The sequence below is a fragment of the Salmo salar genome, chromosome 24 (genome assembly GCF_965601325.2).
Source record: "Salmo salar chromosome 24, fSalSal1, whole genome shotgun sequence".
Classification (NCBI taxonomy): domain Eukaryota; kingdom Metazoa; phylum Chordata; class Actinopteri; order Salmoniformes; family Salmonidae; genus Salmo; species Salmo salar.
In genome coordinates this window covers 45,938,977-45,952,500 of record NC_138314.1, presented here as the reverse complement: position 1 = coordinate 45,952,500, position 13,524 = coordinate 45,938,977, and the positions used below count along the sequence as shown (strand labels likewise).

General features: G+C 46.8%; 1 protein-coding gene across 2 annotated transcripts in view; it reads right to left on the bottom strand.

Annotated features, from left to right (window-relative positions):
- LOC106585936 (uncharacterized) overlaps window positions 1-4,506 on the bottom strand; it is a 13,893-nt gene extending 9,387 nt beyond the window's left edge. The window contains exons 1-2 of one of the 2 annotated variants that reach the window (XM_082968732.1): window positions 4,272-4,506; window positions 1,393-1,572 (exon numbers count right to left, since the gene is read on the bottom strand). In XM_082968732.1, coding sequence (XP_082824858.1) covers window positions 1,393-1,572; window positions 4,272-4,308 — 217 coding nt within the window. In that variant the 5' untranslated portion in view covers window positions 4,309-4,506. The remainder of the gene's footprint in view (window positions 1-1,392; window positions 1,573-4,271) is intronic. The other variant, XM_082968733.1, reaches the window with a different exon arrangement.
- Between the last annotated feature and the right edge of the window lie 9,018 nt (window positions 4,507-13,524).

Below are 13,524 nucleotides of genomic sequence, written 5' to 3'. Positions count from 1 at the left end.
GACAGATGGGCGACGGAGAGAGATGGAGAGAGATGAAGAGAGATGGAGGCAGATGGAGAGAGATGGAGAGAGATAGGAGACAGATTGAGAGAGATAGGAGACAGATGGAGAGAGATGGAGAGAGATGGAGAGAGATGGAGAGAGATAGGAGACAGATTGAGAGAGATAGGAGACAGATGGAGAGAGATGGAGAGAGATAGGAGACAGATTGAGAGAGATAGGAGACAGATGGAGAGAGATGGAGAGAGATGGAGAGAGATGGAGAGAGATGGAGAGAGATAGGAGACAGATTGAGAGAGATAGGAGACAGATTGAGAGAGATGGAGACAGATTGAGAGAGATAGGAGACAGATTGAGAGAGATAGGAGACAGATTGAGAGAGATAGGAGACAGATTGAGAGAGATAGGAGACAGATTGAGAGAGATGGAGAGAGACTGGAGATAGATGGGAGAGAGGGGAAGACAGATGGGAGACAGATGGGAGAGGATGGGAGACAGATGGGAGACTAATGGAGAGAGATGGGAGACAGATGGGAGAGGGGGGAAGACAGATGGGAGACAGGTGGGAGAGAGGGGGAGGTGGAAGAGAGCAAGACAAGGGGCTGTCTGCTAGGGGTAAGGGAGAGGGGTAGTAGGGACTACTGGGGTAGGAGCTAGGGGCTGTCTGCTAGGGGTAAGGGAGAGGGGTCCTACTGGGGTAGGGGCTAGGGGCTGTCTGCTAGGGGTAAGGGAGAGGGGTAGTAGGGACTACTGGGGTAGGGGCTAGGGGCTGTCTGCTAGGGGTAAGGGAGAGGGGTAGTAGGGACTACTGGGGTAGGAGCTAGGGGCTGTCTGCTAGGGGTAAGGGAGAGGGGTCCTACGTTGTGGTAGGAGCTAGGGGCTGTCTGCAAGGGGTAAGGGAGAGGGGTCCTACGTTGTGGATAGGAGCTAGGGGCTGTCTGCTAGGTGATAAGGGAGAGGGGTCCTACGTTGTGGTAGGAGCTAGGGGCTGTCTGCTAGGGGTAAGGGAGAGGGGTCCTACGTTGTGGTAGGAGCTAGGGGCTGTCTGCTAGGGGTAAGGGAGAGGGGTCCTACGTTGTGGTAGGAGCTAGGGGCTGTCTGCTAGGGGTAAGGGAGAGGGGTCCTACGTTGTGGTAGGAGCTAGGGGCTGTCTGCTAGGGGTAAGGGAGAGGGGTCCTACGTTGTGGTAGGAGCTAGGGGCTGTCTGCTAGGGGTAAGGGAGAGGGGTCCTACGTTGTGGTAGGAGCTAGGGGCTGTCTGCTAGGGGTAAGGGAGAGGGGTCCTACGTTGTGGTAGGAGCTAGGGGCTGTCTGCTAGGGGTAAGGGAGAGGGGTCCTACGTTGTGGTAGGAGCTAGGGGCTGTCTGCTAGGGGTAAGGGAGAGGGGTCCTACGTTGTGCTGAGCCGTCTGTAGGTGTTCCTCCCGACAGATCTTCTTCAAGCTCCAGTTCCTCCTCATCGCCCAGAGAGCTCTGTAGCTCCTCCCCTTCCCCTGAGGCCAATGCCCCCGTCACATGGCTCAGCCCTGCTGAGAACGTCACTGAGGATCCCAGGACACCTAGAGCGCTGAAAACTACAACCAGACCACACCAGTCAAACGCAGAGCACTGAAAACTACAACCAGACCACACCAGTCAAACGCAGAGCACTGAAAACTACAACCAGACCACACCAGTCAAACGCAGAGCACTGAAAACTACAACCAGACCACACCAGTCAAATGCAGAGCACTGAAAACTACAACCAGACCACACCAGTCAAACGCAGAGCACTGAAAACTACAACCAGACCACACCAGTCAAATGCAGAACACTGAAAACTACAACCAGACCACACCAGTCAAACGCAGAGCACTGTAAACTACAACCAGACCACACCAGTCAAACGCAGAGCACTGAAAACTACAACCAGACCACACCAGTCAAATGCAGAGCACTGAAAACTACAACCAGACCACACCAGTGAAACGCAGAGCACTGAAAACTACAACCAGACCACACCAGTCAAATGCAGAGCAATGAAAACTACAACCAGACCACACCAGTCAAACGCAGAGCACTGTAAACTACAACCAGACCACACCAGTCAAATGCAGAGCACTGAAAACTACAACCAGACCACACCAGTCAAATGCAGAGCACTGAAAACTACAACCAGACCACACCAGTCAAATGCAGAGCACTGTAAACTACAACCAGACCACACCAGTCAAATGCAGAGCACTGAAAACTACAACCAGACCACACCAGTCAAATGCAGAGCACTGAAAACTACAACCAGACCACACCAGTCAAATGCAGAGCACTGAAAACTACAACCAGACCACACCAGTCAAACACAGAGCACTGAAAACTACAACCAGACCACACCAGTCAAATGCAGAGCACTGAAAACTACAACCAGACCACACCAGTCAAACACAGAGCACTGAAAACTACAACCAGACCACACCAGTCAAACGCAGAGCACTGAAAACTCCAACCAGAACACACATATCAAACTGCACACACAACAGTATATGTAAATCATGTACACTAAATAATTGTGCTACACTCATTATGCAAAAGAAAGAAAGAAAAAAGTAATCTATAACTAGACCACACCAATCAGACACAGACCAGAGTACTGAAAACTACAACTAGACCACACCAATCAGACACAGACCACAGTACTGAAAACTACAACTAGACCATACCAATCAGACACAGACCAGAGTACTGAAAACTACAACTAGACCATACCAATCAGACACAGACCAGAGTACTGAAAACTACAACTAGACCATACCAATCAGACACAGACCAGAGTACTGAAAACTACAACTAGACCACACCAATCAGACACAGACCAGAGTACTGAAAACTACAACTAGACCACACCAATCAGACACAGACCAGAGCACTGAAAACTACAACTAGACCACACCAATCAGATACAGACCAGAGCACTGAAAACTACAACTAGACCACACCAATCAGATACAGACCAGAGTACTGAAAACTACAACTAGACCACACCAATCAGATACAGACCAGAGCACTGAAAACTACAACTAGACCACACCAATCAGACACAGACCAGAGCACTGAAAACTACAACTAGACCACACCAATCAGATACAGACCAGAGCACTGAAAACTACAACTAGACCACACCAATCAGACACAGACCAGAGCACTGAAAACTACAACTAGACCACACCAATCAGACACAGACCAGAGCACTGAAAACTACAACTAGACTATACATATCAAAAACAGACCAGAGTACTAAAAACTACAACTAGACCACACCAATCAGACACAGACCAGAGTACTGAAAACTACAACAAGAACTTCCCCAATCATACATAGCAACCAAGGCTGCACGCAGACCAAGCGAGTCACACAGACAGTGCAGACTACAACCCAATAACACACACAGTAGACTAGGGCACTCAATACTTCCATTTGGCATCAGACAAACAGACCCAAAGAGCAGAAAACAAGAGCTGAACATTCTTTAACTTTGACCTAAATAGGATAAGCATACCGTCCAGGCTTCTGACAAGTCTTAACATGTTTTGAAACATTTCTCTCTTCTCTCTGTTTCAATCTGCATATCTCTTTCTCTCTATCTCTCTCCTCAGTCCATCACTCTACTTCCCTCTAAACACAAGGCTTCTGTCCTCTACTTCCCTCTAAACACAAGGCTTCTGTCCTCTACTTCCCTCTAAACACAACTCTTCTCTCCTCTACTTCCCTCTAAACACAAGGCTTCTGTCCTCTACTTCCCTCTAAACACAAGGCTTCTCTCCTCTACTTCCCTCTAAACACAACTCTTCTCTCCTCTACTTCCCTCTAAACACAACTCTTCTCTCCTCTACTTCCCTCTAAACACAAGGCTTCTCTCCTCTACTTCCCTCTAAACACAACTCTTCTCTCCTCTACTTCCCTCTAAACACAAGGCTTCTGTCCTCTACTTCCCTCTAAACACAAGGCTTCTGTCCTCTACTTCCCTCTAAACACAAGGCTTCTGTCTTCTACTTCCCTCTAAAAACAAGGCTTCTGTCCTCTACTTCCCTCTAAACACAAGGCTTCTGTCCTCTACTTCCCTCTAAACACAAGGCTTCTGTCCTCTACTTCCCTCTAAACACAAGGCTTCTGTCCTCTACTTCCCTCTAAACACAAGGCTTCTCTCTAAACCAGCGCACCCTTCTATCCATTCCTGCTCAAACTAAACATAACACAACAGCCAATCATGATATTGTAATTACAAGCCCAGTCTACTTACCCAAACACAGCAGAGAGGAGAGGATGAGAGTGTTCATGTCCTAGGAGTGTGTGTGAGTGGTTGTGTTGGCGCGTGTTTGTTCCCGACAGACAGACAGTGAGTGTGTGTGTGTGTGTGTGTGTGTGTGTTGTGTGTTCTGCGCTGACAGACTAGTCTTCTGTCTCTCCTTCCTCTCCTTCTTATGGGTTGGTTGGCTGCTTTTATAGACAACGCCTCAGTGGAGTGTGTGTGTGTGTGTGTGTGTGTGTGTGTGTGTGTGTGTGTGTGTGTGTGTGTGTGTGTGTGTGTGTGTGTGTGTGTGTGTGTGTGTGTGTGTGTGTGTGTCTTTCAGTAATGTAATGATTAACTTGCCCAAACTTTGGGGATGTATTAATGCAGGTCATGTTCTTTACACTTGGCTTCCGTTGGGAATAATAATGAGCAAGATCCTCACACTTTGTTCCATACAGTCAACACACACACACACACACACACACACACACACACACACACACACACACACACACACACACACACACACACACACAACAATTTTTGTATTCTGTCCAGTCACTACATGTCATTAACACACAAAAATAAACGTTCCACTTCCACTTTCGCTAATGTTCCTACCTTCGGGCCTTGTCTCTTTCGCTAATGTTCCTACCTTCAGGCCTTGTCTCTTTCGCTAATGTTCCTACCTTCGGGCCTTGTCTCTTTCGCTAATGTTCCTACCTTCGGACCTTGTCTCTTTCACTAATGTTCCTACCTTCAGGCCTTGTCTCTTTCGCTAATGTTCCTACCTTCGGGCCTTGTCTCTTTCGCTAATGTTCCTACCTCCGGGCCTTGTCTCTTTCGCTAATGTTCCTACCTTCGGGCCTTGTCTCTTTCGCTAATGTTCCTACCTTCAGGCCTTGTCTCTTTCGCTAATGTTCCTACCTTCGGGCCTTGTCTATTTCGCTAATGTTCCTACCTTCAGGCCTTGTCTCTTTCGCTAATGTTCCTACCTTCGGGCCTTGTCTCTTTCGCTAATGTTCCTACCTTCAGGCCTTGTCTCTTTCGCTAATGTTCCTACCTTCGGGCCTTGTCTCTTTCGCTAATGTTCCTACCTTCGGGCCTTGTCTCTTTCACTACATATATTTGCTGAGGGTCAAGCCCATTGAATAGAGCCATAAAAGACTAAACAACAGCTGCATAATCTTTCCACAGACACACACACACACACACACACACACACACACACACACACACACACACACACACACACACACACCTGTAGAGTCATTGTCGTTGTAGAGGTCAAACAAGGGGCTGTAATATTATAGTGTTGTCCAGGCGATTGAAAGTTGTTTGATAAGTCATTAGGGATGTAATGTATCCCATATTCGACCTGATCTTTTACAGAACATTATGTGTAATTGCTTTGACGACATTCTGGGAAAGTATACAATACGTTTTCTTTCATGTGATCTTCAGGGTTGTGAGTGTGGGTTACATTACCTTGTTCCCAGCAAACTGACAACATTCCCAGGACATTAGTTAACGTTCCCATTAAGTTGTAGTTAGGGTTTGATCAAACATTAGGTTGATAACGCTCCAAAAACATTCAAATAATGTTTTTGATGTTTTTTTGATGTTTTTTTCTTCAGACAATGTTTTAAATTAAAAATCCTTGGAATGTTCAGAAGTTATTTACTAAAATGTTGTTAATAAAATGCAACAACCGCCACAAACCATTCCCCTAATTCAGAGGGTTAAATGCGGAAGACACATTTCAGTTGAATGCTGACTAGGTACCCCCCCTTTCCCCCAAGGTTCCTTTTTAAAAAAAAAAACTTTTATTTAACAAGGCAAGTCAATTAAGAACAAATTCTTATTTACAATGACGGCCAACCCCGGCCAAACCCTAACCTGTGCGCCGCCTTATGGGACTCCCAATCATGGCCGTTTGTGATACAGCCTGGAATCGAACCAGGGTCTGTTGTGACGCCTCTAGCACTGAGATACAGGGTAATAAAGGAAATTATATATATATATATATATATATAAAAAATATATGTGTATATATATGTATGCCTTTATGTATGTATTTTTATATATATGTGAATGTATGTATGTGTAAGTACATATCTATATATAAGTGGCAGGTAGCCTAGTGGTTAGAGCGTTGGACTAGTAATCGAAAGGTTGCAAGATTGAATCCCCTGAACAGACGAGGTAAAAATCTGTCATTCTGCCCCTGAACAAGGCAGTTAACCCCACTGTTCCTAGGCCGTCATTGAAAATAATAATTTGTTCTTAACTGACTTGCCTAGTTAAATAAAGTTAAAAAATATGTGGGGCGTTGTAAGTGATGCAGACAATTACATTGATGGAAGCTTTAAAGCTGATCTACCCCTAAAAAACAATAAAACTAATTTTTAAAACAATATGACTGTAAGGTTTTAACTTTAGGATAACCTTCAGGGCCACAGATAGAACAACGAGCCAGACGTTTCACTGGATGGATAAATCAGAAGAATCCGGTTAGCATCCGGTTGGCATCCGGTTAGCATCCGGTTGGACCTCGCTACATATTCGTCGCCAGACCCACTGGCTCCAGGTCAGCTATAAGTCTCTGCTAGGTAAAGCTCCGCGTTATCTCAGCTCACTGGTCACCATAACAACACCCACCCGTAGCACGGCTCCAGCAGGTAAATCTCACTGGTCATCCCCAAAGCCAACTCCTCCTTTGGCCGCCTTTCCTTCCAGTTCTCTGCTGCCAATGACTGGAATGAATTTCAAAGATCACTGAAGTTGGAAACTTATATTTCCCTCACTAACTTTAAGCATCAGCTATCTGAGCAGCTTACCGATCACTGCAGCTGTACATAGCCCATCTGTAAATAGCCCACCCAACTACCTCATCCCCATATTGTTTTTATTTACTTTTTTTTGCTCTTTTGCACACTACATGCTCATCATCATCTGCTCATCTATCACTCCAGTGTTAATCTGCTAAATTGTAATTACTTTGCTACTATTGGCCTATTTATTGCCTTACCTCCTCACGCCATTTGCACACACTGTATATAGATTTTTATATTGTGTTACTGACTGCACGTTTGTTTATTCCATGTGTACCTCTGTGTTGTTGTTTGTGTCGCACTGCTTTGCTTTATCTTGGCCAGGTCGCAGTTGTAAATGAGAACTTGTTCTCAACTAGCCTACCTGCTTAAATAAAGGTGGAATAAATAAATACAATTTAAAAAAATTCCACTCACTACCAAATATGGTTATGAGAGGAAACCCTGTGGCCAGGAGTGGAAGAAGACGGGTGAATTTTGGCCGACATTCTGAAAATGTTTCTCATCATTTTAAACATTTGATCTCAATACTAAAATCTGTTCCTAACAGAGTAAGACTACATTTTGTAGACTTTACCCTTTGCCAGAGTTTAAATAAATTCTGTTGTTTAGAAGGAGTGCAAAGGGACAATTGAGTTATTGCACACGCCCACTTCACAGAGTAGGCGTTTCCTAACGCAAATATATACAAATACATGTTAGAAAGGGCCAATAGGATCTCGCTAGCTCGTGCTTGGCTCTGCCCACCTCTTTGCTTGTTCTTCCCCACGTTTATTAATTTGCTCCGATTGGAAATGACAGGTTGTGGTCTGTCCTTGGTTAGTTACACAAATCTTTGACAGGGTGTGGTGGGGGGGGGGGGGGGGGTGCTGTTCAGTTTGCTTGATGTGATAATTTATGACCTGCAGCGATAATAGAGTGAGGGTGTGGATACTTCGTTACCTTGTTGTGTCTGTCTTCTCTGTTTCCCTCCATTCCTCTCTGGATGGAATCCCGGTGGATAGAAACCCTGGGAATGTTGGCCATGCAGGCAGCATTGCACTGTGGTCCGCCGTGACATGGATAGATTCCCGTGACGGAATATTCACCAACCTTCCGAAGAGAATGTTAGGAATACCTGACATGTCATTGAGGAGAGGTCAGAGACAGTGCTTATTGGTAACTATGACAGCAGTCTGGGAAAAAAAAGAGCATAACACAATAACAGAGATCTAGAGATCTAAACATCATGAAGGTAACTAGTTATAGAAGCACCCCGTATTAGAGTCCTAGAGATCACATCATTATAACAATACTGGAGGTAGATACTACGCCTCACAAGTCCTCAACTGGCAGCTTCATTAAATAGTACCTGCAACATATTAGTTGCAAAAGGGTTTTCTAATGATCAATTAGCCTTTTTAAAATGATAAACTTGGATTAGCTAACACAACGTGCCATTGGAACACAGGAGTGATGGTTGCTGATAATGGGCCTCTGTACGCCTATGTAGATATTCCATAAAAAATCAGCTGTTTCCAGCTACAATAGTTATTTACAACATTAACAATGTCTACACTGTATTTCTGATCAATTTGATGTTATTTTAATGGACAAAAAAATGTGCTTTTCTTTCAAAAACAAGGACTGTTGTCTTTTGTGTCTGTTGTGTATTTTTATATTGTAGGAAAAGAGACCAAGGTCTCAATATGTCTTCTCTGTCATATTTTTATTTATTTAAATAAACATCATTTGTACAAATTAGCATAAAATAACTCACTAACAATAACTCTTGAACCTGTTACATGCTTTTTCCCCCATTGATAATTCCAATTTGGATGTTAGCACGTCGGGGGCACTGATCGGTGTGTGTGTGTGTGTGTGTGTGTGTGTGTGTGTGTGTGTGTGTGTTATCCCCGTGCTGGCGTGACATCTCGTTAGTCAGAAGGTGTTTCACAGGTGATACTTAAGAGCAGCTGGCCCAGTGCTCCAGATGGTATGAGAGATCTTGATAACACTGTATTTTTTTTTTTAAAGTTGATAAAACCAAAACTTTGTCTTGTATCTCCCCAGGTTTTTAGTTTAGTCCACTTATTTTTCCTCCATATTATACATTGGTGTGGGTCTTTGTTTTTGTCTGTGTTGTCTGAGGTAAATTTGGGTGTCATTTGGATCCCACTTTCCTGTTGCTTAGCAACATTCAGTGGACCCCCCCCCCCCCCCGTGAGTGTCTTTCAGAACCTGATATTTTATTTTTGGGGAACGTAACAAACCGTTCAAGCTAGATACACCAAAACAACTTTCACATGCTCAGGCTATCCTAAAATTTAAATTCTTTACTTTTTAAAATCAACTAAATGATTTAGTTGATTTAATGTATGCCGTCCTTTTAGGGACAACGTGAGCGCCTGTTATCTATCTGGGCCAGGTCCAAACGTGATCTGGTACCGACAGAATCAGCACCTCCTGGTATAGTCCAAAAGAGAATGGAGGGAGGGAAGTAGTAGCGGTGTGACTGTGGGTAGTCATATATTCTCATAACTATTTCACCCAAGCAAGGTTTTACGTCATAGAATATTCATACATTAGCATGAAAAAAAAAGAACTCAACAACAGTAACTGTTCAACTGCAAATTCTTTTACTTTTTTAATCAAACTTTTAGCGTTTTGTGTGTTGAAATCCAGGTTTACCCATCCAGAGGTATGTACGTGTGTGTGTGAACTAATGATTATGTGAGTTAATGGTCACTCATTAACATGGTGTGTTTGTCTAATGAGCCATTTACTACAGGTCATTACCTCTGGACAATGTAATGAGGAGGAAGGGGTGTGTGTGTGTGTGTGTATATATATATATACGCTTGCGTGTACAGTAATCAACCGAATCGCCAAATAAAAGGCTAACCCGTGGCATAACTGGAGTTCCTGAATTATGCCATGTGTTGCCGAATCTTAGCTGTCAGTCAAAAGCCGCAAAAAGGGAAACTAAAGTGTAAGTTTATTCATTTATTCTGTGTGGTTAAGGGTTAAGGATAAGGTTAGGCTTCAGTTTATGCATTCATTCTGTGTGGTTAAGGGTTAAGGATAAGGTTAGGCTTAAGTCTATGCATTCATTCTGTGTGGTTAAGGGTTAAGGATAAGGTTAGGCTTCAGTTTATGATTTCATTCTGTGTGGTTAAGGGTTAAGGATAAGGTTAGGCTTCAGTTTATGATTTCATTCTGTGTGGTTAAGGGTTAAGGATAAGGTTAGGCTTCAGTTTATGATTTCATTCTGTGTGGTTAAGGGTTAAGGATAAGGTTAGGCTTCAGTCTATGCATTCATTCTGTGTGGTTAAGGGTTAAGGATAAGGTTAGGCTTCAGTCTATGCATTCATTCTGTGTGGTTAAGGGTTAGCGATAAGGTTAGGCTTCAGTTTATGATTTCATTCTGTGTGGTTAAGGTTTGGATTGAGACTTAAAACAAATAAAACAACAAGCAACCTTCTGAGCCTTGCGGCTTATAACCCCCCCCCCCCCCCCACCATCCCACCATCCACCACCCCCACCACCATCCCCACCATCCACCACCCCCACCACCACCACCATCCCCCCCCCCCCCCGCCATCACCACCATCCCCCCCCCCCCCCGCCATCACCACCATCCCCCCACCATCCACCACCCCCACCATCCCCCCCGCCATCACCACCATCCCCCCACCATCCCCCCCCCCGCCATCACCACCATCCCCCCCCACACCACCCCCCACCATCCCCCCACACCATCCCCCCCCACACCATCCCCCCACCATCCACCACCCCCACCATCCCCCCCCCCCACACCATCCCCCCACCATCCACCACCCCCACCATCCCCCCCCCCACCATCTACCACCCCCACCACCATCCACCACCACCCCCACCATCCACCACCCCCACCATCCCCTCCACCATCCACCACCCACCCCCCCACCACCATCCACCCCCCCCCCCCGCCATCACCACCATCCCCCCACCATCCCCCCCACACCATTCCCCCACCATCCACCACCCACCCCCCCCACCATCCACCCCCACCACCATCCACACCCCCCCCCCACACCATCCCCCCCACCATCCCCCCCACACCATCCCCCCACCATCCACCACCCCCACCATCCCCCCCCCACCATCTACCACCCCCACCACCATCCACCACCACCCCCACCATCCACCACCCCCACCATCCCCTCCACCATCCACCACCCACCCCCCCACCACCATCCACCCCCCCCCCCGCCATCACCACCATCCCCCCACCATCCCCCCCACACCATTCCCCCACCATCCCCCCACCATCCACCACCCACCATCCACCCCCACCACCATCCACCACCACCATCCACCCCCTCCCCACCATCCCCCCCCCACACCATCCACCACCCACCCCCCCCCCACCATCCCCCCACCCCACCATCCACCCCCCCCCCCACCATCCACCCCCCCCCCACACCATCCACCACCCACCCACCCCCCCATCCACAACGCAAATAGCAAGTCTGTTAGAAGATAACAGGCGCTCACGTTGTCCCTAAAGGACGGCATAGCTTCCGCATTTGGGCCAGGTCCAAACGTGATCTGGTACCGACAGAATCAGCACCTCCTGGTATAGTCCAAAAGAGAATGGGGGGGGGGGGGGAAGTAGTAGTGGTGTGACTGTGTGTAGTGGTGACCAGATATAGAACATATCTAGACCCACATATATTCTCATAACTATTTCACCCAAGCAAGGTTTTACGTCTGCCATTTTTCTTGTGTACATTCCTGTTGTAGTGGAATGTGGAGAATATTTACTTACTCTGAAGTGTTGAGTTATGATTTCATCACATCAGACTTCTAGGATTTCATAACATAGCTGAAGTTTCAGACGGGGGACGGGGGGGGTCCAACCAGAGTTAAGCACACGGGAAAAACAGTAACATACTCTATCTTCTTTCCATTGAATACAAGCGTCAATAGTCAAGCTCCAACTACTCCAGGAATTTTCATCTTGATCTTCTAAGCCCCAACTTCTACAGAAACTCCAGAAATCACACCCTTGATTGATGCCCTGCAGACACCTCGCTCTCGCCTTGATTCTGGTGAGGCACCAAGGCAGTCACCTCGCTCTCTCCTTGATTCTGGTGAGGCACAAGGCAGTCACCTCGCTCTCGCCTTGATTCTGGTGAGGCACAAGGCAGTCACCTCGCTCTCGCCTTGATTCTGGTGAGGCACAAGGCAGTCACCTCTCTCGCCTTGATTCTGGTGAGGCACAAGGCAGTCACCTCTCTCTCCTGGATTCTGGTGAGGCACAAGGCAGTCACCTCGCTCTCTCCTTGATTCTGGTGAGGCACAAGGCAGTCACCTCGCTCTCTCCTTGATTCTGGTGAGGCACAAGGCAGTCACCTCGCTCTTTCCTGGATTCTGGTGAGGCACAAGGCAGTCACCTCTCTGTCCTTGATTCTGGTGAGGCACAAGGCAGTCACCTCTCTCTCCTGGATTCTGGTGAGGCACAAGGCAGTCACCTCTCTCGCCTTGATTCTGGTGAGGCACCAAGGCAGTCACCTCTCTCTCCTGGATTCTGGTGAGGCACAAGGCAGTCACCTCGCTCTCGCCTTGATTCTGGTGAGGCACCAAGGCAGTCACCTCTCTCTCCTGGATTCTGGTGAGGCACCAAGGCAGTCACCTCTCTCTGTCCTTGATTCTGGTGAGGCACAAGGCAGTCACCTCGCTCTCTCCTTGATTCTGGTGAGGCACAAGGCAGTCACCTCGCTCTCTCCTTGATTCTGGTGAGGCACAAGGCAGTCACCTCTCTCTCCTGGATTCTGGTGAGGCACCAAGGCAGACACCTCGCTCTCTCCTGGATTCTGGTGAGGCACAAGGCAGTCACCTCTCTCTCCTTGATTCTGGTGAGGCACAAGGCAGTCACCTCGCTCTCTCCTTGATTCTGGTGAGGCACCAAGGCAGTCACCTCGCTCTCGCCTTGATTCTGTAGCCGTCACTTTCTTCACCATCTTGGCAACATCAAAATGGATCTCCCAGGTACATCACAGCATTCCTACTACAAACTGTGAAGTAGATCAGTCGTGAGCAGTAGGCTTACTAGACACTGTTTAAACACTGATTCTAGCTCTCTTTAGCCATCCCTTAGTGACTGTAGTCCATCCAGTATTCTCATCACCGTGATCCTCATCTTTGCTAGCACCATCATATTAAAAACTCAGCATCCGCTTCCGCCATTCTCTCTAGCTCCGAAAAACAAAATACATTTTGTATGGATTTTAAAAAATAAATGTAAAAAACGCACGCTGCTCCCAAAATAAAACTCCCAAGTCACACAAGTGAAATATTTGGCTGCATTTGGTCACACTTCAGAGCCCTGGCTGTAGAAGTGTTTGTTTATGTTCAGAGCTAAAAGGACCAAGGATGAGATTCAGATGGCCTAAAGACACAAC